Genomic DNA, 26,398 nt, shown 5'->3' on the forward strand with positions numbered 1-26,398 from the left:
TTTGTGATTTAATATATCACAGCATTATTTATTATTATATATTTATATGAGGGAAAGAGAAAAAGCTTAAAATATTTTCTTCCGATTTAAGGTGTTAAAAAAGAATTTTTTTGTCTTTAGAAAATGGACTTTTTTTTGTAGAGGGCATTTAAATGGGGAGAGAGAGAGAGAGAAGCAATTGGAGGAGACCCACCTAGAGAGAGATTGATGGAGAGAGAGAGAGAGAGAGACGCAATTGGAGGAGACCCACCTAGAGAGAGATTGATGGAGAGAGAGAGAGAGAGAGAGAGAGACGCAATTGGAGGAGACCCACCTAGAGAGAGATTGATGGGGAGAGAGCCGGCCGATGGAGAGAGAGAGAGAGAGACGCAATTGGAGGAGACCCACCTAGAGAGAGATTGATGGGGAGAGAGCCGGCTGATGGAGAGAGAGAGAGAGAGAGAGCGCCACTTAGAGAGCAATTGGAGGAGACCCACCTAGAGAGAGAGAGATGGGGAGAGAGAGAGCCGGCCGATGGAGAGAGATTGATGGGGAGAGAGCCGGCCGATGGAGAGAGAGAGAGAGAGAGAGAGAGAGAGCGCCACTTATTGGAGGAGACCCACCTATACAGAGATATAGAGAGAGAGAGACCCACTTAGAGAGAGCAGTTAGAGAAGACCCACCTAGAGAGAGAGAGAGAGAGAGTGTGTGTTTATAATCTGCTTTTTTATCTCACTGAGCTTTAATTTGCTATCATCACTAGTTTGAGAAGCCCACCCCGTCATCGTCTTTCTTTTCGTGTATCAACCCCCTGGGAAGCTGCTTGCTGCTGCAACCCGCACAACAACAATGGAGGCAAGCTCTCTAGTATTCAAATTTCATTCCATGCTCATTTGCAATAGCTTTATCATGCCAGAAATTTCAGCTTCATTTTGTGATCATTTGCTAGAAATCATGCTACTGCTTTTAGATTAGCTTCAATCACGATTTAGAGGGGCAAAGTATTCGTAATAACCACTTAACACATGTGCCCAATACCCTTTCTGCATGCATTTGTGTATGTGTATCACTTACGATATGGCCTTTCATTGTGGACCATTTTGTCTGATTGAACTTGCATTTTCCAACAGCATTTCGGTCACTTCCCTTGCATGCCAGCACAAGATAACTTGAACACAGAAATCCCACACGTGTGCATGTGCTCGTGTGTACTTTGTTGGACCTGATTTATGAAGAATGTAGAACTTGTATGATTGTGTTATTTTGATGCATTTAAGATTGCACTTGTTGCTCACTGACACTCCTATAATGATTCAGGATAACAGGATGGTGAAGACAAAAGGAAACCTGGCGGCTTCTTCCGTGAAGTTCCAAGCTCGTGCTGATGGAGTTGCAGTCATTACAATCCACAATCCACCCAAAAATACATTGAACAACCATGGTTTGTTTTTTGACCTTTGTACTTTCTCTCAGGCACGTCTTTCATGCCGTCATTGCACTTGTGGGATCCAAGCTATCTGGGGACAACCTAATAACACTAATGTATCCCCATTTCTGGAGGATCTATACCCGGCTTCTGAGTTTAGATCAATTGCAATAATTGAGTGATGAGTTGATTTACTGTATAGATACCTAGGCAGGCTAATACTCACAGCTATGCATGAAGATACATTTGTTCACACATTCATACATTTTCTCTTCGGGAGGTGACTTGTGACCTCTTGGTTAGGGTGGGTGGTGAGCTAACTCCTCAAGCAAGAACCGGCCAACCATTCTTTGATACTTATTAAGCAGAAGTTGAGAAAGATTAGCCCAATGAACTACACATTCAACTCCTTATTTTGAACCCTGGTTATAAGGCTCATTGTTTTCATCTCCATGCCCATCCTATGAGCTGGGCCTTAAGTGGCCATCCGTAGTGTATTTATCTCTGTGCCCATCCTATGGGCTGGGGCTTGGATGGCCAGCCATAAGTGGATTTTCTGGCAGCATGGATGGCTATACATAGCTGGTGGATGATGGGGGTGTCATTCTAATCGAGTTTGTTGTAGCCGTGGTGATGGCTGGCAGGGGCATGGATGGTCAAGCTTGCTCCTGTAGCGGAAGGGCAAGGTTGCACAGACACTTCTGAAGGGCAGCTACCATGGGGTCCTTATCACCTAAGCAGCATTGAAGAGATTCAGGATCACTTTACAACATTCCATGCCCATGTGATGGCGTGCAAGTAGTTGGAGGGGCAAGATGTGCATGCAAGTCCATGCCTGACGGCAGGTGGCCTGATTGGGTCCCCTCTGACAGGCAGGCATTGTGTAACCAGCTTAATAACATAACCTTAAGTGCATGAGTACAAATTTTGGGAAGTTTGGTGCATTAATATGTGAATGCTACAGTGTCTTGCCAAACTATTGATGTGCAGTTATGGCGGGATTGGAAATGAGATTTCGAGAGGCATTTGCAACAAAAGATGTGAAGGCGATTGTGTTGACAGGTGCCCAATCCATGTCGACTTTTGCCCAAAAAAAAAGGACTTATCCAAAACTGCAACAAAGCTTTTTAATAGTTTATTATTTGTTGAAAAACACGTCTCCTTCTCTGTTTGCAGGATCAAAATCTGATTTCTCGGTCGGGGTGGACCTTAGTCTCTTTCAAAAAGTACAAAAGAACGGTAGAGATATCTTCACTATTTTGTTTTTAGCAAGGCTGTTTGCATGACACAACCTGCCTTCTAGTGGGGGCTCATTGACGCTGCCCATTACACCAGGGATGGGATGGCAATCTTCCTCATCCAACTCCTGCCGTCGCCATGGATGGGGAATGTTCAGAGTCTGTTAGGCCTGTTATTTAAGTAGTAACAGGCCTTAGGTTTCTAACATTTTGTTTGTCAATTTCAATGTGTAGCATATGCACATACATAATGCCACTCTTTTTCTGTATGTGACAGGTTGTGATGATGACACACAATTTGTCCCACCTATTCCCTTTCTCAGCATGATAGAAGGTAATGGAAATGCCCACCGGTTTAGAATACAATAAGATACACACTTCATCCTTAAGATTGATGTACAATTTTCAACAATACTCTATGCATGCATGTATGTATTTGTGGATGTACCCATGCACACATGGCACACTACACGCACATATGTATATATGACTTATTTTTGTTTTGCATGTTCTTAACGATCTCTTCAGATGGACCAAAACCAGTTGTTGCTGCTGTTCAAGGCTTTGCAATTGGTGGAGGCCTTGAGTTGATGTTGGTATGTATAACATAAACTTGCTATGTGACAACATGTTACTGCAGCTGAATTAGGAAACGTTCTCTGGGAAGAGATTCCTGGGAGGAATGTTCCAGTAATCTCATGACTTACTATCAGGTCATGAGCGACATGTCCAGAATATTCGGACTGGATCCCCAGGTGGAGATGTTCCATTGTTCATCAGGAGAGGGAAACATCCTCTGACAACTCAGATCTGCTGGAATGCATTCTGAAGCAGGCAAACCGTGTATTCTGACATCTCAGCTCTGCTGGAACTCTGAGCATGCTGATGCCTATGAATCTGCTCTGAATTCCAAGGAACAGATATGTTGATTGGACAGTTCAGATGTCTTTTCGGTCTTGAATGATGAACGAGGGCAATGACGCTGTAATCTATAGCAGAGATTAAGAATGTGATGCCGTAATCTATAGCAGAGATTAAGAATGAGCGGTGTTCGAGCAGGAGGTTTGATAAACCAAAACATGCCACTTCTTTTGATATTTACTTTTTTTTCTGTGGCTGGCGCAGGCCTGCCATTCTCGGGTTGCTTACTCCAATGCTAAATTTGCTTTGCCTGATCTGCATATTGGTATTATACCTGGCCTAGGAGGTAATGTTTGGAATTATGCTTGGATAAGACCGAGTTGGATACACACACACACACACACACACACACACACACACACACACACACTTTCTTGTGAAGATTTTAGTGTCGTGGGACAAGTTATGTGATAACCCAAAATACTTCACACCGTGATAGAACATAAATAACACTTGATTTGCTTGAATTCATGTTTGACCTATTCCTAGCTCATTCATACGTACAATCATATTTGATCCATTACTAAGTAGTCCAGTTCCATGATGTAAATGCAGGTACCCAAAGATTACCTCGCTTGGTTGGTGTGAAACGGACGCTTCAAATCCTATGGGTACATTCCTTGATAATGGACAGACTTTGTAAACGCGTTTGTGTTGATGATTTGCAAAGCATGCCTTTTCTATATACTTGCCGTTTCTGCAGATGACAAGAACCTTGACAGCTGTGGAGGCAATGGAAGCAGGGCTAGTTGATGAAGTTGTAGTCACTGGAAACATCTTGACAAAAGCATGCAGTCGGGCTTTAGAGATTCATGAGAAAAGATTTCCATGGAGGAAGAGTTTAGAGAGAACTGACAGACTAGAGCCGATAAGCAAAGTGCTCCAAATTTTGAGACAAGCAAGGTCCCGATCTAGAAAAGACCATCCAAATCTTCTTCACCCTCTTCTTTGCATAGATGTCATTGAGGAGGGTGTTGTTAAAGGTGGATTGGCTGGTGCTGCCCTGGTATGGTTTATTGCTTTAATAACTACCATCCTTCTTATACACAATTTATTAATGAAAAAGCAACGAGAACCGCTGTCTCCCTGGGGCAGTCCTTGTTTTCTGGTGGTTGTCACATGCATCCGTCCACAAACGCATGTGCCATGACATTTGAAGACACTTGTACAGGGTAGTTATGTATGCATGTGTGAAATTATGGTTAGTGTTAGAGTAGAATCTGTTGAAAGTAGACAAGCGCAAGTAGAGGATATTTGTGTAGAGCATATGAGCAAGCTCTTAGGATTTTTTGTTAATGGTTTTTTTGTGAAAAGCATGCTTTAGTATTCTTTAGGGAAAAGCATGTTTTAGGAAAAGCGATTTGTTTTTGTAAGGTTCACCTGCTTTTCCTCGCCAGCGCCTACCTCCCTCTCCTCACTGCCTCTTGCGCTTCCCTCTCTTCACCAGCTCCCGCCTCCCTCCCGTTGCCTACCTCTTCGCTTTCCTGTGTGCGCCCCCCTGTCCTACTGCCTTCTTCTTCCTTTTGCCACCTGCTCCTGCCCCAGCCTGAGACTTCTGCCCATTTGATTCTTGGTCATCCCCTTTCTTTTGCACAACTTCTGCCTCCATCCATTTGTTGTCGCCTCGGTCTGTTCGCCTGCCACATTCTGGAGTTCGCCCATCGTTAAGCTTTCCCTCTTCCCACCCACCCCCCCCCCTCTCTCTCTCTCTCTCTCTCTCTCTCTCTCTCTCCCCCCCCCACGCCCCCCCACCCCGGCACCCCGCCAGTCATGCGAACCCTATCCTCGTCAACTCTCCTTCGTTAGGTGTTTCGCAGCTCTCTTACAGTTCTGTGCGAAGTTTCGGCGTCTTCTAGTCTTCCCTCCTCCAAGAGGACTCCATGGTAGCCGCTCCCATCATCCCCGACCAAGGCCACCGTCCCTTGCCTTTCCTTCTCAGAAGCGGATCTCGAGCTCCTCGCTTCAAGGCCTCCACCTTGGTCTGCAAGATTGTGGGTAGCCACCCAGCGTGTGGACAGTGTAGGGATCTTTTACAGGAGGCAAGCCTTACCCCTTACTGGTGAGCTTGGAAAGATCAATGATATTCATTCTTTGGAGCGTGGATACTACTAGATCCAGTTTAATTCACCTGCAACATCGGAAAGAGTCATGCAGTTGAGCGTCGTCGCACTGCACACGGTCAAGGCCTTCTTTGCGAGGTGACAGCACGACTTCAACCTACCGTCCGACCCTCTGGTTGGCGTCTCAAGCTTTCCCATGACAGTCTGCTTTCTTGGTCTCAGGAAGGAAGACCTTTCCCTCCTCCCAGTGATGGGTGGTGTTATTGGAAGAGTGATGGAATCCCCCTCCCGCTGCCACTTCAGTTCTAGCACGAACAGCAGGGATGCCCTCTCTGCGTATCTGCATAGCTTCTCCGGAGCCAGTCCCCCATGTCATAATGCATTCTTGCCTCTGGGGAGCTCTTATTTTAGGGATTGGAGTACTTCGCCCTCCCAGCATTTGTCGGTAGAAGAGACATCTTGCTAGAGCTTGTCCATGCCATCAGTCCAGGGGGCACCTCCAATTGTCTTCCCCATCCCCTCAACCCCCTCCCCCCCCCCCCCCAAAAGCTCAGCTCCTCATCAAAGGGGAAGGAGGGGATCCCAGCCCCCAGGATTCAGAGCATTAGGTCCTGGTCCCTGGGGATCTCGGTGCAGGAGAGTGGCAGACCACCTGTCCGAGGCGGAACCACTGTCGGACTTCCAGAGTAGAGCAGTGCCGCTAGGTGCGCCAGTCTGGCAGGCCATTGGAGGATATGGTCTTGTCAAAAAACCTTTACGAGCACTACCTCAGCAGCCCGCGACGGTGATGTTCCCCCCCCCCCCCCGCCCACCCCCCTTTCCCTTTTTGGAGACTGTTGCCTCATCATGATCCCGCTCCAGGCATCCAGATTCCCATGAGGCTCTCTGACCCTTCAGAGCCTCCGGTGGGCCCAACCTCACAGCCCCTCCCTCCCTCACAAGGGATCTTTTCTCCCTCCATGCTCCCTCATTAGCACCAACACCCCCACCCTCCCCTCCCTTTCGGCTTCTTCCGCCGGGCTTCATCGTAACCCCTTCTCTTCCCCACTTCTGCCTCGCCAGAGCACCCCCGCCGGTTGTGCTTGACCCAAAGAGGAGGCAACTGGCTAGCTTGGTTCGACACTTGATCCACAGTTTCTCGGAGCCAGTAGCAATGACCATCGTGGCCTCTCCGGTGTGTGCTTTCCCCTCCCAGTCCCCCCCTTTCCCTCTTTCAAGTTTTGACTATAGCTTCTTCCAATGCCTCCGAGCGGGCATCTTCCAGGAGACGGTGGCCCCCTATTCACATCTGTGTGGTTCTGCATCACTCCAGGCCTTCCACTTCACAGAGTGGCATGATGATTTTCTCCTTCCCTCTGAGTGCAGTGGTTGGGACAGATTGGAGCACAGAGGCGGTGTTTGCAGCTATTCACGGCGGATAGGCCATAGAGCTCTCACACCATCTGCATGATTTGCAAATCACCGGCGTGCTCACTCACTTCTGGCCATTGCACGGATGGAGGTGGGTGGCTCTAGCCACAAGGACACAAGAGGGGAGTTGGTGTCCTTCGGTCATCATCAAATATGAGCGAAGTGACGTTCAACCTTTACACAAAGAAGCAAAAGAGAAAAAGATGACTCCATGGAAAGGGGACCTTCACAACATCACTAGTGAACCAAGCACTAGTGGTACTCAAGAAGTGATTTCTCAAATCAATCAAGGGAGTGAAGTTGTTGAAGAAACTCAACCTTTAAGGTCTACAAGGGTAAGACATCTAAATCAAAGGTTGACTGTGACATGCAAGGGATTGATCGTAGTAAAAAAAACCTTAGCCTTAAATAAACTGTACTTAGTAACACTTAATAGATAGAGAAAGGTTTCAATGCAATGCAATGCAACTAGATTAAATGCAATGGTTACAATTGAGATCATAAATAGATCTATGTCCACTATAAATGAGTATCCCTCTCGGGAAGAGAGAGAAATGCTGAATAATGATGATGATTGAATGTTCCTTTCTCCAATGCTGAGGTCCACCTGTGGGATGCTGGCTTTCCTCTATGTAGGAGGTAGGAGATGAGTGAATGCTGACTGCTTGCCTATGAATGATTCCCTTGGTCCTTAGGCTGGAAACGCTGAGAAGAAGGAGATGACTGAAATGAATGATGCGCTTTTCTTTACATATGGATTTATGCTGCTGGTTGGCCAGGACACTGTTGTCGGCCTGTTTGACTGGAACCTCCACGACCTAATAAATGCCAAAAAGCCTCTTTCCATGCTGTCGACTGGTTCCACAGGCCCCAACCTGCTGTGATGCATGCCCTAAATGCTCTTAATGCCTTATGTACTTTTGTAGGTGCTGTAGAAGCCCCATACATTGCCGCACATGCTGCGGCACATGCTGGAGATGCTCCTTATGCTTGAATGCCATGCTAAACTGCTCACTTAATGCTGGGAATGCTATGCTAAATGCCCATGAATGCTAAGAATGCCATGTCACCTGTTCACCAACTGGGTGTGCACGTCACATTGACTTATGACTCTTGACATCTAAATCAAAGGCTGACCTATGACTCTTTTATGGTTAAACATTCCGCTTACATGACAAAGGTAACAGAATTGGAAGAACCAAGAAGGTTTCAAAATAAGACATCCATATCAAAGTTTGACATATGACTCTTTTATGGTTAAACATTATGCTAATATAACAAAGGTGATAGAATTGGAAGAACCAAAAAGGTTTGAGGATGCTATACAAAGCCATGAGTGGAAAGTGGCTATGGATCTTGAAGAGATTAATGCTCTTTAAGAGAATCAAACTTGGGATTTTACACCATACAAAGATGACATGAAGGTCATTGTAAATGGGTTTATAGGATCAAATACAACTCGGATGGAAGTGTAAACAGATTCAAGGTAAGACTTGTTGGTAAAGGATATGCATAAACTTATGGAGTAGACTATGAAGAAACTTACTCACCCATTTCAAAGATGGCAACAGTGAAAACCAACATTGCAACCTCAAGGGTATGAAGACCTACAACATCCAACACATGTGTGCAAGTTAAAGAAAGCTTTATATGGATTAAAGCAAGCACAGCGAGCATGGTTTGATAGATTCTCAAATCATTTGAGGAATGTTGGCTTCAAAAACAGTTATGCAGATCCTTCACTCTTTGTAAAGATAGAAGGAAACAACATTATAATTTTGGTACTTTATGTGGATGATCTTATTTTGACAAGGAATGATAAAGAAGAGAATGCAAAAGCAAAAGCACAACTTTGTGAAGAATTCAACATGAAGGACTTACAAGAGCTAAGATATTTCCTTGAAGTGGAAATAATCAAAGGAGAAAAACATATGTGCTTTCACAAAGAAAGTATGTCATGGTTGGACATGTTGGAACAATATGGTTTGACAAATTGCAAACCTATAGCCATATCTTTGGAGGTGAATGTGGAGCTTAAAAAAGAAAGGATTGATATTTGAAGATGAAACCTTTTATAGACAACTTGTGGGAAAACTCATTTATCTTACAATTACAAGGTCAAATACTGCTCATGTAGTTGGAGTAGTAAGCCAGTTTATGCAAAGCCTAAGGAAATCTCACATGGATGCCATGAGAAGAATCTTGAGATATATCAAAAGCACGGTGAATCAAGGACTTCATTATTGGTGTAGAGATGAGTTTGAACTTCATACATTTTGTGATGCAGATTGGGCATGTGATCCATCAACACGAAGAAGCACCACATGCATGTGTTGCTCAATTGGAAATGGTTTTGTTTCTTGGACATCAAAGAAACAACCTACAGTAGCCTTGAGTACTATAGAAGCATAATATAGAGCTTCAACACAAGTAGCATGTGAGGTTGCATGGATGCAACAACTCTTAGCAGACTTGGAGATAACCTTGAAAAAACCAGTACCTATATACACTGATACCATGGGTTCCATTTAGCTGGCAAAAAATCCAGTGTTTCATGCTCGTACGAAACACATTGAGGTACATTATTGCTTTGTTAGAGAAAAACTGCTACAAGGGCAAGTTGATCTAAGATTTGTGAAGACTGAAGATCAGATTGCGGATATCTTCACCAAAGCATTGGCAAGAGAGAAGTTTGAAAAGTTTCAAGGACTACTTGGAGTTGAAGACATGAACATCACCTCAACTTAAGCATGAGGGGGAGTGTTGAAAGTAGACAAGCTCAAGTGGAGGATATTGTGTAGAGCATATGAACAAGCTCTTAGGATTTTTTGTTAATGGTTTTTTTTTGTGAAAAGCATGCTTTAGTATTTTTTTAGGGAAAAGCATGTTTTGAGGAAAAGCGATTTGCTTGTGTAAGGTTGTATATAAGGGCATGGACCCAAGCATAATAAAGTAAGTCAAATTTGTTCTCTCTCACATATATCAGAATCAGTAGCAAATCAGCATGATGTAGAACTGTGAAGTTTTGGAATGGGTTTTGGGCTGCCTAAGCATGTTTATACGAGTGTGGCAAACAAGGGTTGGGCACCTTTTTAGCTCAGAAAGAACTTATTGACTTTCATGACAATGATTTTTGGGCTTGCAAAAGGTTAGCTGACTGGAGTTATTGGACAAGGATTTTTCATATAAATAGGAACCTCAACTCCTCATTTTCTGAAACCTCCAAGAGGGACAAGAAAGTAGTCCAGACCACGAGTCTAGATCTTGCAGATATCATTGTAAATATTTCGTTTTCAGTGAACGAGCTAATATATGCATTATTTAAGTTGAGAAACAATCTTCCTCTGTCATATCTCTTCTTCTCTTCCTATTCTCTGTGTATATTTTGTCTCATGCATATCAGTAGTTTAAAATAGCATGCTTCCGTTAGTGTACATCTGAGAGTTGTTTACCCACCCACACATTTGATACAGAAGGATTGACATCTCTCTCTCTCTCTCTCTCTCTCTCTCTCTCTCTCTCTCCCCCCCCCTCTGTTAGAAGTCATCTCCTGTCTATTTGTATACACCAGGGCCTCTGTTGTGGGTGTGCCCGCCCGTATATCATTTTTCCACACTCCCCGTATTTTTTCCCTATTTTTCCCATTTTTTTCCTAGTGGCTGGAGGGCTGCCAGGTGATGCCAGGACCACACTGAGGCTGGCCGACTGCATCTGGAGCAGTCGTGGGCTATCTGTGTGCTGGCCGACCTGATCTGAGCAGATGTGGGGACCAGATGCTGGCCGACTGCTGTTTTTCAGCAGTCGTGGACATTTCATGAGTCGTGGGCCTCTTCCAGGGCTGGCCGACTGCCCTCATGGGCTTGTATATATTCCCCCCCATCCTCCTCCACTTTCTCATTCAGTTTTCTTCGGGATCTTGTGTATAGAGAAGAGTTTACACACATCTCTCAGTGTTTCTTGTGCTGATTATTTTCTGCAGTCTACTTGCTCTTGTCTACCCAAGTTTGGATATCATTTCCGCTGCATATTCTGACATGGTATCAGAGCCATAGGCTCTAGCAGATCTTGGGCGTTTTTCTGAGCAAGAGGGGGAGCAACAGGTTGCTGATCGGTGGACTGTTTTGGGCTGAACGGGAAGTGAAGGTGCAAGAGGAAGGCGGGCAGAGGGGCTGGACAGCCACTTGCATATTTTCTGATTTTCAGATTTTTCCCAGCCACCCACCCTTTCAAGTTACTCTCCGAGATGGCGGATTTACTCGAGATGGCAGAGAAGCACGTGAAGATTCCGACTCTTCCCACGTTCCCAGTGGATCGGCAGTTGGACGGGTCAAATTATGGCATTTGGAAGGTCATGATGGAGTCAGTACTGGAGTCATATGATCTTGCTGATTTTATTATCAAAGGGGTGCCAAGGCCGGAAGCTGAGGAAGGGGAGGTTTTATCCGCGAGGAAGGACCGAGAGGCACAGGCACAAATGTGGGACCGTGTCAACGCCAGGGTCCGGTCATTTATATTCCTCAATTGCACACCACAGGTGATCAACCATGTGAAGCACATGACGCTGGCGAGAGGCATATGGGAGCACTTGGCTTCTTTGTACAACAGGGTATCACCCATGAAGCGGATATCCTTGGAAGTGCAGATGCGGGTTATGAACCCTGCAAAGTCTTCGACGATGCGGGAACACATTAACAAGCTGCAGGCCCTTCAGCAGGAAGTCCTTCAAGCTGGGAAAGAGATATCGTCCGAAGATATGGCCATCACGTTACTTTCTCACTTACCTGGTCAGTATTCCGCTTTCTATTCCTCGTTGATCACTAGTGGCAGGCTCAGCACCATTACTTGGGAGGAGCTTGTGCCAATGGTCTTGGACCAGGAGGAACGTTTTACGAACCCTCCTCACGGCGGAGGTTCGGAGGCCTTAACTGGCCAACGGTCGAAAGGCCGTAATACCAACAAGGGCAAAGGGAAGGCTTCATCAGATAAGTCTTCCGAGAAGAAGCCTGATCCAGAACGAGAGAAGCTGAAGGCCGAAAGATCTTGCAATGATTGTGGCGAGAAAGGCCACTACTGGAGGAAGTGCCCTAAGCGGACAGGGAAGAGTGCTGAGTCCTCAGCCTCAGCTGCGAAGACTCCGGCATTTGTGCACTTGGAGATGGTGGACTCCGATGATTCATCGTCTTCGAGCGAGGAGGCAGTTGGCTTCACCGCAAAGGATACTCGGGAATGGATTCTCGACAGTGGTGCTTCCAGGCACATGACTCCATCCCGTGACTTCTTCCTGGATCTGAAGCGGCAGTCAGGTCGTATCTTTATTGGTGATAACTCCACTATTCCGATTCATAGTGAGGGCCGGATGGAGATCATTCCCGACGGCAAGGGGGGCAAGCATGCTTCCCGTGTTCTTTATGTCCCTGCTCTGGGCTTTCATCTTTTGTCAGTGCATGAGGTATGCAAGACTGGCTTTCGGGTGGAATTTGAGGAGCATTCAGTTGCTCTAAGGGACCGTGAGACAGGCAAAGTTGTTTGGGAAGGCGGTGTGGAGAACGGTATCTACAAACTCTCTGCACTCTCCTCACTGACAGGCTCTCAGGTCGGAGACTTGTGGCACTTTCGTTCTGGCCACTTAAATGTGGATGCTTTGCGGCGCGCCTTCCGGGACCAGATGGTGGTTGGCTTGCCAGATGTTGGTAGTAGGCAAGGACGCTGCAGTTCTTGCATACGTGGTAAGCAGCACAGGGAATCCTTTCCGAAGCAGGCTTCCAGGCGGGCTTCGAAACCTTTGGAGTTGATTCACACTGATTTGTGTGGACCACAGCAGATACCATCCTTGGGAGGATCTCTCTACTTCATGCTGCTTGTTGATGATTGTACCAGATTCACGTGGGTCTACTTTCTTTCACAGAAGGACCAGGCTTTTGCTCGGTTCAAGGATTGGCACGTGATGGTGGAGAAAGAGTCTGGATTTCAGGTCAAGACTCTCAGGGCTGACAAAGGAGGGGAATTCTCCTCGACTGTATTCTTTCGGTTTTGTGCAGACCATGGCATCAAGAGGGAATTGGCCAATACCGGATCGCCTTCGGAGAATGGAGTTGTTGAACGTAAGAACAGGACTGTGGTGGAGATGGCGAGGACCATGCTGGAGCATCGAGATCTTCCTCGTCCACTGTGGGGTGAGGCTGTGGCGACAGCTGTCCATACCATTAACCGCTCTCCGACGACTTCTGTACCCCATATGACTCCATTTGAGGCATATTTTGGCAGGAAACCCGATGTCTCGCACTTCCGTGTCTTTGGGAGTGACGCGTATGTACATATTCCGAAGAAGCAGAGGGGGAAGCTTGACTCCAAGTCCCGCAAGCTGGTATTTGTGGGGTATAACTCTCTTTCCAAGGGATACAGGTTGTATGATCCAGACAGGAACGAGATTGTTGTCAGCCGGGATGTGGTCTTTGACGAGCATGTTCCAGCATCCACTGTCGAGGAGCCGCCACTTCTTGGAGATCCAGAGTCTGATGATGATTCCCAGTCTATCACTCCAGTTGATCCACCTCAGTCATCACAGGAGGTTGAGCCCGAAGCTGGAGTTGAGCCCCCGCGACCACAGGAGGCTCCACGATCTGTTCGAGTACCTAGGTGGTTGATGGACACCCTTCGGGAGTCAGGTGTCACGGAGCTACCCTCCGAGTGGACCACAGAGGACGGCCCTCGAAGATCACATCGAGTTCGAGATAAAAGCAACACGGCGGAGCTTCTTCAGGTGAACTATGCTCTTATGTCTCGTATCATGCGGGATAAAGAGCCCACTTCCGTAAAGGAAGCCCTTTCACAGGATACTTGGAGGGAAGCCATGCAGGTGGAACTTGACGCCATCGAGAAGAACAACACTTGGGAGTTGGTACCGAGGCCGTCGAAGCGGTCAGTCATTGGTGTCAAATGGGTCTTTAAGACCAAGTACGCGGCTGATGGGTCGGTGGACAAACACAAAGCCAGGCTCGTGGCTAAGGGTTATGCTCAGCGGCCAGGCATCGACTACGAGGATACCTTTGCACCGACAGCGCGGATGACCACGATTCGGACCGTTCTTGCCCTTGCTTCTTCTCAGAGGTGGCCCGTGTACCAGATGGATGTAAAATCGGCGTTCCTTAATGGTGACCTGCAGGAGGAGGTGTACGTTGAGCAGCCTCCAGGCTTCATTGTTCCAGGATCGGAAGGGATGGTTTACAGGTTACGTAAGGCCTTGTATGGTCTTAAGCAGGCTCCGCGGGCTTGGAATCAGAAGATTGATTCCTTCTTTATTCGGACTGGATTCCAGAGATCGGTTGCAGATCCAAACCTGTATCTCTTTCGGGAACGCGGCTTGGTCACACTCATCATCCTTTATGTGGATGATCTCATTCTCACCGGCGGTCATGTGGAGCACATTGGAGTGACGAAGGCTGCCTTGTCAAAGGAGTTTGAGATGACCGACTTAGGCTTACTCCACTTCTTCTTGGGATTGGAGATCTGGCAGACCCAGAGGGGGTTTTTCGTCTCTCAGCAGCGGTATGTTCATGAGTTGCTTGAGGCCTTTGGGATGGAGAACTGCAAGCCTATTACTTCGCCGATGGACCCGAACACAAAGTTAACCGTTACAGATCCTTGTGAGCCAGTTGATGCCTCGCAGTACCGGAAGCTGGTTGGTTCATTGATCTGGTTGCTGAACACCAGATTGGACTTGAGCTTCTCCGTGGGGCTGTTGAGCTCTTTTATGCAGACGCCATTGAAGACTCATTGGGACGCAGGATTGCGGATCTTGCGGTATCTGCAGAGTACGAAGGATCTGGGACTCTTTTACACAGGAGGGAATGGAGTCAAGCTCCAAGGTTGGAGTGACTCAGATTGGGGAGGAGATCCAGACACGAGGAGATCTACTTCAGGATACACTTTTACCCTCGGCTCAGGAGCGGTTTCTTGGAGCAGCAAGAAGCAGCCGACTATTGCCCTTTCTTCGACAGAGGCAGAGTATCGAGCTGCTTGTGGTGCTGCTTGTGAGGTTGTATGGCTGCGGAGGCTGCTAGGCGAGATGGGGTTTCCACAGAGGGAGCCCACAGTCATCCAGTGTGATAACCAGAGTTGTATAGCTATTGCTCGGAACCCGGTTTTCCATGCCCGGACCAAGCATATAGAGATACAGTATCACTTTGTTCGTGAGAAGATCTTGGCTGGTGACATCTTGCTACTTTATTGTTCGACGGAGGACAATGCGGCGGACCTCTTCACGAAGTCTCTACCTCAGGCTACGCTCAGGCGGCACTCCAGCTCCCTGGGGTTGGTTACACAGCCAGGAGCTGAGAGGGGGTGTTAGAAGTCATCTCCTGTCTATTTGTATACACCAGGGCCTCTGTTGTGGGTGTGCCCGCCCGTATATCATTTTTCCACACTCCCCGTATTTTTTCCCTATTTTTCCCATTTTTTTCCTAGTGGCTGGAGGGCTGCCAGGTGATGCCAGGACCACACTGAGGCTGGCCGACTGCATCTGGAGCAGTCGTGGGCTATCTGTGTGCTGGCCGACCTGATCTGAGCAGATGTGGGGACCAGATGCTGGCCGACTGCTGTTTTTCAGCAGTCGTGGACATTTCATGAGTCGTGGGCCTCTTCCAGGGCTGGCCGACTGCCCTCATGGGCTTGTATATATTCCCCCCCATCCTCCTCCACTTTCTCATTCAGTTTTCTTCGGGATCTTGTGTATAGAGAAGAGTTTACACACATCTCTCAGTGTTTCTTGTGCTGATTATTTTCTGCAGTCTACTTGCTCTTGTCTACCCAAGTTTGGATATCATTTCCGCTGCATATTCTGACACCCTCCTCCCCAAGGGTGGCTATTTCCCTCTGTGCCACGTGTCCAAATGGTCATCCCCCTCACATCTGAAATGGAGTGATTGACATCTCTCTCCGAGAGAGAGAGAGAGATCTATTAGAGAGATCTGTTAATGTCTACAAAAGACCCAAAGGGCCTATGAGACCATGAATAGTACAATGATACCATGGGTATACAGTGCCATGAAAAAACTATAAAAAGGATGTGAAAACTGAAAACTGAAACATGACTCTATAAGCCTCCTGATGACAGATGTGGCTATGGTGAGGGCATGTCATGCCATCCGAGAATCTCATGGATCTGTCTTTGTGTGGTGGAGATCCTGAGTGCTCTGGGTCGGGGGCGCGTGGCATGTAGGATGGAGTAGGCTTGCCCAGTTAGGACTCCTATGGGATGCGAAAATGGCCCTTGTGTATGGCTGGTATGAGCTGATGTCGATGCGGCGGTGTCGGCATGGATGGCTGAAGTGGATGCTCATGCCATGAAGAAAACAATGATGGATCTCTGGGCATGGTCTTGTCTCTCTCTCTCTCTCTCTCTCTCTCTCTGAGAGAGAGAGAGAGAGAGAGAGAGAGAGAGAGAGAGAGAGAGAGAAGGCCAGCCATATGAAGGCTTCTCTCTCTAGACTTCCCGGATCAGAGATGCTTGGGACTTTTTCTTCTAGAGCTGTGCAGACACAAGAGTCCTTAGTGAGATCCAGATCAGCTGTACTTGCTCGAGGACCAACACAGAGCTCTCTCACCGACTTCTTCCATACCAGCACTCCGAGGGCCGATCCACCCACCATACCCCAGACCACAGGCTAGTGTAGGAGCTCGGCCAAGAGGTGTGACACTCGACAGAGCCACTGAGTTATGCAGAGCTCGACACCCTAGACCCCATGGTCCTCGCCCACGGCCACGCCACCACAAGAGGATCCAGGCCATCATCTCCCATCATTGCAGGACCTTCTCGCGTTGACTCAGTTTTACCACCTTGAGCACCATGTCACAGCAGCCCATGAGGGATGTATTAGGGTGTGATATGAGAGCTCTCTACGCATGTACCTAGATCAGATTTTATAGTTCTAGATTTTTGTTATCTTTCTTTATTACTATTTTGTACCCAGGATGATGTACCTCATGGATATGATGTAACCTTTTGGTCTCATAGGTCATTTTGGCCTTTTGAAGACGTTAATACAACTCTCTCTCCATATGAAGGCTTCTCTCTCTCTCTCTCTCTCTCTCATATATATATATATATATATATATGAGAGAGAGAGAGAGAGAGAGAGAGAGAGAGAGAGAGAGAGAGAGAGAGAGAAGCCTTCATATGGATGGCATGTATTTACTATGTCAAGGAAAAGGGCCTTTAAAATGTAGAGTTTATTTGAAGATGATAGAGGTATTCCACTACAGGAAGAAAAATTCAGCCACGGGCTAGTCTGTGGTCCAACAGCGAAGGGCCTGATGCACGTCTTCTTTGCTCGACGATCGGTCACGAAGGTGATGCTTTTATTTCCTTCGTTTTTTTTAAGGTCATCTTTTCTTTTAGAATTCATTTTCTTTACAGGTAATTCCTGTGCCCATAAAAAACCCAGCGTTGAACGGGGGTGATCTCCCTCCCATGAGGGACTGGATGGGTCAAATCTCCCTTTTTCACACGTGGGGAGTTGTGTCTGTAAAAGCCCTTGTTACTTGGGAAGCTCTGTTGTAATTCTATTTATGCCTATTATACCAGATTCCCGGCATAACTGAGAAAGGGTTGAAACCTCGGAAAATTAGCTGTGCTGCCATCGTGGGTTGCGGTCCCACTGGTGCTGCTATTGCCACATCTTTTATCCTCTCGAAAATCCCAGTCTACTTGAAGGGTGACAGAAAGAGTGATTTGCAGGCTGGCCTTAGCTTTATCAAAGGTGCCATGTCTCACCTTTGTTATGCCGTCTCTGGGCATTATTTCTATGTCACCGTTTTTATGAACCTTTTCTGTCATTTTCCACTACATGAGCACGTAGATGAAGAAGAGAGCACATAAGTGGGGCTGTAGTTTGGTGTTTAGAACTTGATTTGTAAGTGGATCCAGGTGTTTGTCAAGAGTTTAATCCGGTTTCAAATGATTGTTTTTTGACCTTCTAAAGCAGAAAATTTAGAAGGCCTTGCATCCAATGGAACCATTTCTCAGGGACAGTCTAAAAGTATGGCAGCTTTAGTGGCGGGTGTGACAGACTACAAGAACTTCCATGACGTAGATCTAGTTATGGAGGTATATATGAAGTTTTCATGCATAGATTCTGTCTTGCTTAAAATGCCCATTCTTTTAATATAAGTATATTTCACAAAAACAAAAGCCCCTTTGTGAGGATTCAACTATGTGGATCCTCCCTGTGCAGGCATTAGAGGAAAGCATACCAAACCAACATAAGGTGTTACAAGGACTCGCGCATTGTTCTCAACCCGACACTATTTTGTTGTCAAACTCATCATCGCTCGATCTACAATCGATTTCTGCAAATGGTGGTCACCTTGGGAACCGCATCCTTGGGATGCATTTTGTAAGGTCTCCCTCTTAGGTCACACATGGGCAACTGTATAATGCATTTTCTCCTCGGTAAAGCATTAGAAGAACTCAAGCTATGGTGTTCTCAATATTTGCAGTCCTGCCCATAAAACCGAGCTGGTGGAACTTTCATTCATAGAAAAGACTAGCCCTCAGGCGGTCCTTGATGTCTTTGCACTGGCGCAATTGATGAAGAAGTTACCAATGGCTGTCAAAAGCTCTGCGGGACTTGTTGTGGAACGGCTTTGCTTAGTCTGTTCAATTAGCAGAATGGTCATCACAGAACTTGGGGTGGACGGATGTGAAATTGATGTGCTTCTCAGAGATTTCGGCATGACGATGTCTTCCTTGAGTTTTTCAGACTGTCAAAGTAAGCTATTACATCAGGGATTCCAAAACTACTTAGGGTCAAGAGAGGCTTACGGATTTACGGGGAAGAAGGTAGCGTTGGTGTGAGGGCTCTACATGAAATCTTTAACATTCGTTTGATATCTTACCTCTCATTGATATGTTACGTTACATGTTAGGTAGCATGTGTCGCGGCAGAAGAAATCTTGGACATGCTCCTTTTCCCCATTGTAAATGAAGCATACAAGATTTTGCATGATGGGATTGTGGAGACGGCCGAACACGTCGACATTGCGTCCATCTTAGGAATGGGGTTTCCCAGCTACAGGTATGATCGTGAACCTTCATCATCGATGTTTTGAGGAGCACTTGAGCACTCACATGAACGCGTGCGTAAGCAAGCACATATACATTCTTAATGGTCGTGGCTTCTCCATATTACCCTACTTATCCACGTGTATGAAAGACAATCTAATGCTGTTCCTGTTGCAAACATGTAGAGGTGGCATCTTGTTTTGGGCACGGGCAGTTGGCACCAACTTCATCATTTCTCAATTATCAAAGTGGTCCAAACAATATGGTGTTTTTTTCCAGCCATGCTCTTACCTACATCCATCTTCTAACCAGGTAAAGCCCCTTGGTGAAGCACATCTTCAACAGTAAATTTTATGTTTCATGACTTCAAATTAAAAAAGCCTCTATGCTACTTTAATTTCTACTGCAAGTGCGATGGAAAAAAAAGGTTTTGCTTGGTCACAGAACATGGGCAATGTGACAGGCGGGGAGTTGGACGGGCAAGATTGCCTGTCCATCCTTGACGGGCGGCCTGGATGAACAGGCAGGGGTGGTTTTTAACCAGCCATAGATAGTGTAACGGGAGAAGGTTAACAAAATGTGGCTTTACCCTCTACCAGGTTAAAGATCAGGTGTCAGCTCAGGCGTTTGCTCGGTTATGAAGACTCTTGAAGAATGCCATGTCCACATCAAATGATACCATTTTGTCATCCACACCCATTCAAACCAACACAGTAAATGCTCTAAACCCACTTGGAGGATAAAGAGAAAACACAGCAAATTACAACAAACACTACTTGGTATCACCATGCCATAATTCCGCCATAAAAGACTTAAAAGTTCTAACTCCTTCAATCTAGCACTCGTTAATTTCCATTGCATCCTCTCTTTGTCTTTCCCTTGCCCCCACCCCCACCCACCACAAAAAACTTCCAAGATTAGTATTAGTGATCATCTGTACAAGTCATAGAAATCTCTGCTGAGATAGTTGTCACCATACATTATGATAGCTTTCCCTTTTAATTTAAGTATACCTCTGAGTAGTAGTCTTTTGGCCAGCTATGTAACAATTAAAAGCCTACCTCTATATGCATAAGAAGTCACTACATTTCTTTTTAGTATCACCTAATCCAAATCATTAACGTAAGACGATAAGATACATCAAATCTTTTTGGTGAATATTTATGTTCCTAAGCAGCGTGGGATGATCGTTACTCAGGCAAGGGCTCATGGACAAGAAAGAAAGACACAAACAACTGAAGTAACATACTCTTATCAATTATGTTATGAACTCAAAAAAGGAGAGCAATTAAGGCTGCAAGAAAAATCGAAAACAAACAGTGATGCTTTCCTTCAATAATTGAGCACATGACCTTGGCCTAATGATTAATATGCCTTTATCAAAATCTACCAAAAGAAATAGATGCATACATCTTTTGGTGAAGAATCTTTGCAATATGGTCAAAATGTTGCCAAAATGTAGTGTCAGCAATGACCTTCATAAGGATGATGAGTATTTATTCAAATTTGTCCTCAATCACATCACCATTAATGCTTTTATGTCTTCTTCTTAAATTCGACATGCCTTTTTCTATCTTTTGAAGTTCTTCAAGAGATTTGATTCACTTGTTTTGGTTATATGGAAGCTCTTGGGCTTTTGCATCCTTTTGATTCACTACTTTTGATGGAATCAACAAGTGTTGATTGTCCTCTATGTATTGATGACTAGAAAAGAACTTTTATTCTTCCAAATCAGATTGTTGAGGCTTAATTTTCTTTGGGTTTCTCCCTTTTGGTATTCTCAAATTTGAAAGTTGTCCATTCCCATTCCTACTTTTTGTACATTTCATCCACCTCTACATGATTGTTGGGAGATCTTGGTATCCTTCTCCATTTTTCACTTGGATTATTGGGTTGATCTTTTTGTTTTGGTTTGTATGGAGCATCTTCTATGAATTCTCCAAAAAATCTTAAGTTCACAAAATCAAGTCCACTCAATGTCTTGGTTAGCAAGCCTCAAAGAGAGGCTCTCCATTTCTCAAAATATCCATTGAGTGCTTTCTCTGGGGAATATTTTTTAAGTACAAAGATTAACTACATCTATCTAGTAGGTAGTTGTGTTGATACTACCTTACTTTCTTAATTGTGCATGGTTTCTTGGCTCTGCGAGAACACCACAATTAACATGGTAAATTTAAGTCTTGCAGTTCTTAATGTTACTTGCACATTCTTTATTGGCCCCAGTGGCTTCACTCTTGCTTGGTTAGCTAGTTTAGTCATCAATTTAATTCTTTCAAGTGGGGCTAAAACTTTATCCAGTGAATCACAAATTTAATTCTTTCAAGTGGAAACTATCCCCACTATGGTACAAGGATTTAGCAATCACATAGAGCCTCCATTAAGTATAGTTGAAATCTTGGGGGAGCTTTAAAAATTTTGGGAAAAGAAGGAGAATCATTTGACAAAGCTATAACTGAGATACATCTGCAAAAGGAGGCAACTTGTTTGGCACAGTACACCGATACAGTCAAGATGTTTGCATAGTGTAGACAAGTTCAATGCAATCCCAAGGCTGAGTTTTCTTTGGGCTTGTACGGAGGAAATGGAGCAAAGAACTAAAAAAATGTTCACTAGAAGGCAAGAATAACAACTCAAGAAGCTCTTGGAACTAGTAGAGCTTACATGATGGTCCTTGAGGAAAGACATAATGTTGTAGGTACATAATATCATAGCCTCACTCTTGTAGTGCTTGACAAGGAAGCAATAATTGAGCAGATCAATGCCCCCCCCCCCCCCCCCCCCCCCACCCCCACCCCCACAAAAAAGAAGAAGAAGAAGAAGCCTAGAAGACACTCTTGCACACAAGAACATGTAGGTTGAATGGCTGGATGATGAGGCCACAAAGGTGAAAGGAGAGAATGAAGATGTGGTAAAGCAAACAACCTATTAAAGCAAAGTATGTAAAAATGTACTTGAAGACAAGATCAAAAGATCATCCATTTATAAGACCAGCTTGAAGCTGCTAGTAGGGAAGTTGAGCTATCCCACAAGTGAGGTTGAGCTTTAAGCTGCTAGGGAGGTTGAGCCGTCCACAAGTGATCCTAATGTTGTGATAGATAATAAGGTTAGTGTTCATTTGTTTGTTGTAGTTGTAGGATTGGTTGAGCTCATAGTATCTCCCCATGACCTTCAATCACTTCTTATTCCCTACTTCAAATACTGACTTTCTTCTTCCTCCAATTCAATATTTACCTCAACCTCTCCATTGCCACCGCTTTAATAATTTCTAGAGTCCAGTAAACTCAAATTTGCAAGATACAAATCAAAGTCACTAATGTTATTTTTCACTCTATGTTAGCCTATTTTTTAACTACTTGCACATTTTCCAACTACTCATGCATTTTTCAAACTCAATTTCTAACTACTCATGCATTTTCCAAATTCATTTTCTAACTACTCATGGATTTTTCAAATTCATTTATATGTTTTTTCAATGGCTAAAATTCTTCAATATTTCTTAGGGTTTTTTTCCTTTTAAAAAAAAATGCTTTTTCATTTTTGTGTTATAACTTATTTTTTAACTCTTCTTTGTATTTAACTCCAAATCGTGTTTTTATATTTTTAGTAATTTTTCAAGACTAGTTTTTAAATTTCTACTCACATCCTCCCTTTCCAATACCCTCTTCACCTGTGTCACTACGATCTCTCTTTGTTTCCAATCTATTTCTTGCTATTTCCCTCTTGTTTGCCTTTTTTTGTCCCAAATTTATTTTTCACCTACTCCCTCTTCCTTATATATGCTACTACTATTTCATTACTTAATGTTTTGCTATATGCTACTACTATTTTTCACCTACTCCCTCATCTGTAGACATGCTATTTCTATTTTTCACCTACTCCCTCTTCCTCACATTTGCTATTACTATTTCATTACTTTAATTTTTTGCTATTTCTTTTATATAAAACTTGTTATTTTCACTCCAGATCTTGTTTATAAATTTCCACCCATTTTGAATACCTATTTTTTTGTTTTGTTTCTACTCATATTTTTCTTTCCATATCTCTTTCTTATCTAAGCTTATACTACATGAAAATAAAAAAAGTTTTGATATTTCTTTGATATGTAACTTCTTGTTATTTCACACTTTCTTGATTCTTTCACTTAAAATCTTGTTTATCATATTTTCACCAATTTTTAAGGTGCGTGTTTTAGTTTCTACTCACATACTCTCTTCCTTATACTGCTATTATCTCTCTTCCATATCCTTTCCTTACATATGCTACTACTATCTCTCTTCCATATCCCTCGCTTACCTATGCCATTACTATCTCTCTTTTAAAAAAACAAAAAAATCTTTACAATCAAATTCTCAATGTGTTTTTAGCTTCCTAAATTAATGTGAAATTTTAATATTTTAAATCTCAACAAGACTCAAATGAAGGTCGTATAGAATTAATTCAACGTGACTTGGACAAACATGTACTCCACTTTATGGTTTATTCCATCTTTAAGGTTTACTTATGCATTGAAAGATGTGTGAGTTCAAATAATCTGTGTGCATGCATCTTTATACACGTGTGTGTGTGTGTGTGTGTGTGCACATGTGTATGTGTGACAAAGGTTTAATATACACGTGTGTGTATGTGTGACAAAGGTTTAATATACACGTGTGCATGCATGCATGTGTATGTATGACAAAGGTTTAATACTATCAGGTAACCTGTAAAACAGCATGCATGAGTCGCTCATATAGCGACGGCAGAGCTCGACCGGACACAGAGTCCACACTTTGGAGCGTGTGTGACGAGTGTGTCCGGGGTTCACCTGTGAGGCTCCCAGGTCAGAGTATCATGGGCGGCCAGGCTAGTGTGGGTAGGCAGGCCACAATATAAGCCCGACAGTGTGGATACTTATCCACACTCTTCTATGGTTGGTTGGGTGGTGACTAGAGCTCTTGCCCCTCTTTGGCTATGGTGGTGGCTACCGTGATGTAACAAATACACACACACACACACACATTCTCTTCAAAGGCTTAATACACACACACACACACACACACACACACATTCTCTTCAAAGGGTGTACTGAATTATTCTGATTGAATTTCAATACACGTGTGTGTGTGCACATGTATATGTGTAACAAAGGTTTTATCATTGTTTATGTCCAGAGTAGACATTCTCTTCAAAGGGTGTATTGAATTATCCTAATTGAATTCCATTACACTTTAGAACACATACCCGTCCGAGGTCATTTGGTTGCCATTTGTTGGTCCCACAACAACTCGAGGACTAGGTGTCTTGAGAAGATCTCCTTCTACCTTAAGAGTGCGGTGGTCAATTGACTCGTACTTACATGCATCCTACTTAGCATGGTACCAAGTAGGATACAAGTCTACATAAGATGTTCCTAATCATCCAACCATATATGGACATATATGGTGCCAAGTCTACATAAGTTGTCTCCTAATCATCCAGCCATATATGGTTCCAAGTCTACATAAGTTGTCTCCTAGGTTTCTATGCAAGTTTTCAGTTTGATTTTCTTTTGAATACAAGAGTATTTCTTGAATCAGTATCCCCAAAACTTCTTGATTGGAATTCTGAATTTCATACCAAAATTCCTCGAATTCTATAACCTTGATCCACATATCAATTCGAAGGGTCTCAGACTTAGTTTCAAATTTGGCTGGAGTTTTGAATGTAATTTTTTTTTTCTAAACTGGTCACACCTTCTTTCCTCGAAACTGACAAAAGAGTTTGGTCTTGGTCATAGTCTGATTCAAGGTTGGAGTCGGATAAGATTTTTCCTGAACTATCTTTCTCGAAAAGGTTTGATAATTCTTTATAATTAAAAAAAATCCTTTATGCATCTTTCTATGCATAGAATCAAATTTAATAAGAATAACACTTTTATAATTAAAAAAATTTCTTTATGCATCTTTCTATGCATAAAAATCAATTTTAATAATTAATATCAGTAATATCCATGCATATTCATAGGTGAATATGTACATGGAATATTTAGAATATTTTTTTAAGATGCAAAAATGGTGGGAATTACTCTTTTGGAATAACACAAAAATAAACTTTCTTTTTCACAAAATTCTGGAAAATTTTGCCATAACCTCCTTTGTATGGCTGACCATTTCTCATTTTTCTCTTAACTTAATTAACTCAATTTAGAATTATAGAACTCTAATCTACACAATTTCTAAATTCAAGAGAGTAAACAATAAGAAGAGTTTAATTAATCACTTAGTTAATCTTTCTAGGATTAAGAAAGGTTGGAATGTAAAGAAGAGAAGGGGGTGGCCTTTTCATCAAAGGCATAGCGTTTGAATTTAATTCAATCATCTGCAATTCATAAAAATCAGGAAAACCATAGATTTTTCATTAAAATTTGTAAACAAAGTAAGAAAATTAGCTTACATGGAGCTTGTAAGCTCTCCTTTGGCTTGAGGGATTGAGGGTTCTACTATTGTTTAAAGCAAAAGTGGCCACCAATTCACTTTGGAGAGGATTGGGCCAAAAACAATTGAATAGCGGAAGTAGCACTTCTTGCGCGGGGCAGGGTCTCTCACTCAGGGCCTCGCCCATGTATATCCGGACAAGAGACTAATCCCTCGATTCTTCCAAAACCGAACCCGGAAAAACTTCCCTCGACCGAAAAGCATGGGCGATTCTACCAAGATATTTTTACTCTAATGTAGTCAAGAGTCTTATCTTCCACGATGCATGTGTGGGTATCTTCGACCACCCAGAGCCCGAGCACCGTATGGTCAGCACCCTCTAGGTCCTTCGCAGGTCACCTACTAGCGCTTCACTCATAGGCCGCTTCTTTAGTCCCTCATCCACCGTACCGGAAGCTCACCATTTAAATCGAACCGAGGCTGGTCAAGACCTCGACCGACCTTGCTACGCGAGACATCCTCCATTGACTCTCTATCTTGCAACTTTATCAGTTAGGTCTCCACGACCTCATTCACAAGATGGTCAAAATGCTTCCCGGCATTCTTGACATAAAATAGTCATTTAAAAACAGGTCATAAATACAGTTTCTATAACGAACTCTCGTCTTTCCACATTGTTCCACATTATTTAATCCACACCCATTTCATATGTATTCCCATTCTCATTCAATCACATCATTTTCATCTCATCACATCTTTTCTCATTTATCCTCAGATCTCATCCACTCGCATGTACCCATATCCACATCTCATCACATCTACCCATATCCACATCTCATCACATCACATTCATTCACATCCATCACATTCATTCTCATCACCATTCTCTCACATACATTCTATCCACATAA

General features: G+C 44.0%; 1 protein-coding gene across 10 annotated transcripts; it reads left to right on the forward strand.

Moving 5' to 3' along the window:
* The first annotated feature begins 525 nt into the window (after positions 1-525).
* On the forward strand, positions 526-20,253 carry LOC147610352 (peroxisomal fatty acid beta-oxidation multifunctional protein AIM1-like). Of its 10 annotated transcripts, none has more exons than XM_086786304.1 (17): positions 526-834; positions 1,297-1,420; positions 2,396-2,467; positions 2,582-2,644; positions 2,921-2,977; positions 3,172-3,239; positions 3,769-3,850; positions 4,120-4,175; positions 4,268-4,570; positions 17,295-17,381; positions 17,617-17,791; positions 18,017-18,138; positions 18,266-18,432; positions 18,531-18,873; positions 18,960-19,108; positions 19,281-19,407; positions 19,695-20,253. In XM_086786304.1, the coding sequence occupies exons 1-17, from the start codon at positions 829-831 to the stop codon at positions 19,734-19,736; spliced, it is 2,043 nt and encodes a 680-aa protein (XP_086642430.1). In that variant the 5' UTR covers positions 526-828; the 3' UTR covers positions 19,737-20,253. The 10 variants fall into 10 exon arrangements, 4 of the variants coding, with proteins under 4 accessions (XP_086642430.1, XP_086642429.1, XP_086642431.1 ...); XR_015264041.1 differs by having other exon boundaries at positions 527-834; positions 18,014-18,138; positions 18,964-19,108; XR_015264043.1 differs by having other exon boundaries at positions 527-834; positions 18,014-18,138; positions 18,531-18,802.
* The last annotated feature ends 6,145 nt before the right edge of the window (positions 20,254-26,398 follow it).

Source organism: Cibotium barometz, chromosome 49 (genome assembly GCF_041138505.1).
Source record: "Cibotium barometz isolate CiBa-2024 chromosome 49, ASM4113850v1, whole genome shotgun sequence".
NCBI classification, from domain to species: Eukaryota; Viridiplantae; Streptophyta; class Polypodiopsida; order Cyatheales; family Cibotiaceae; genus Cibotium; species Cibotium barometz.

Coding starts and splice junctions, on each gene's coding strand:
- LOC147610352 (XM_086786303.1), top strand. Junction 2,468..2,581: donor GAAGGCGATTGTGTTGACAG/GTGCCCAATCCA, acceptor CTCTGTTTGCAG/GATCAAAATCTGATTTCTCG. Junction 19,109..19,280: donor ATGGGGTTTCCCAGCTACAG/GTATGATCGTGA, acceptor GCAAACATGTAG/AGGTGGCATCTTGTTTTGGG.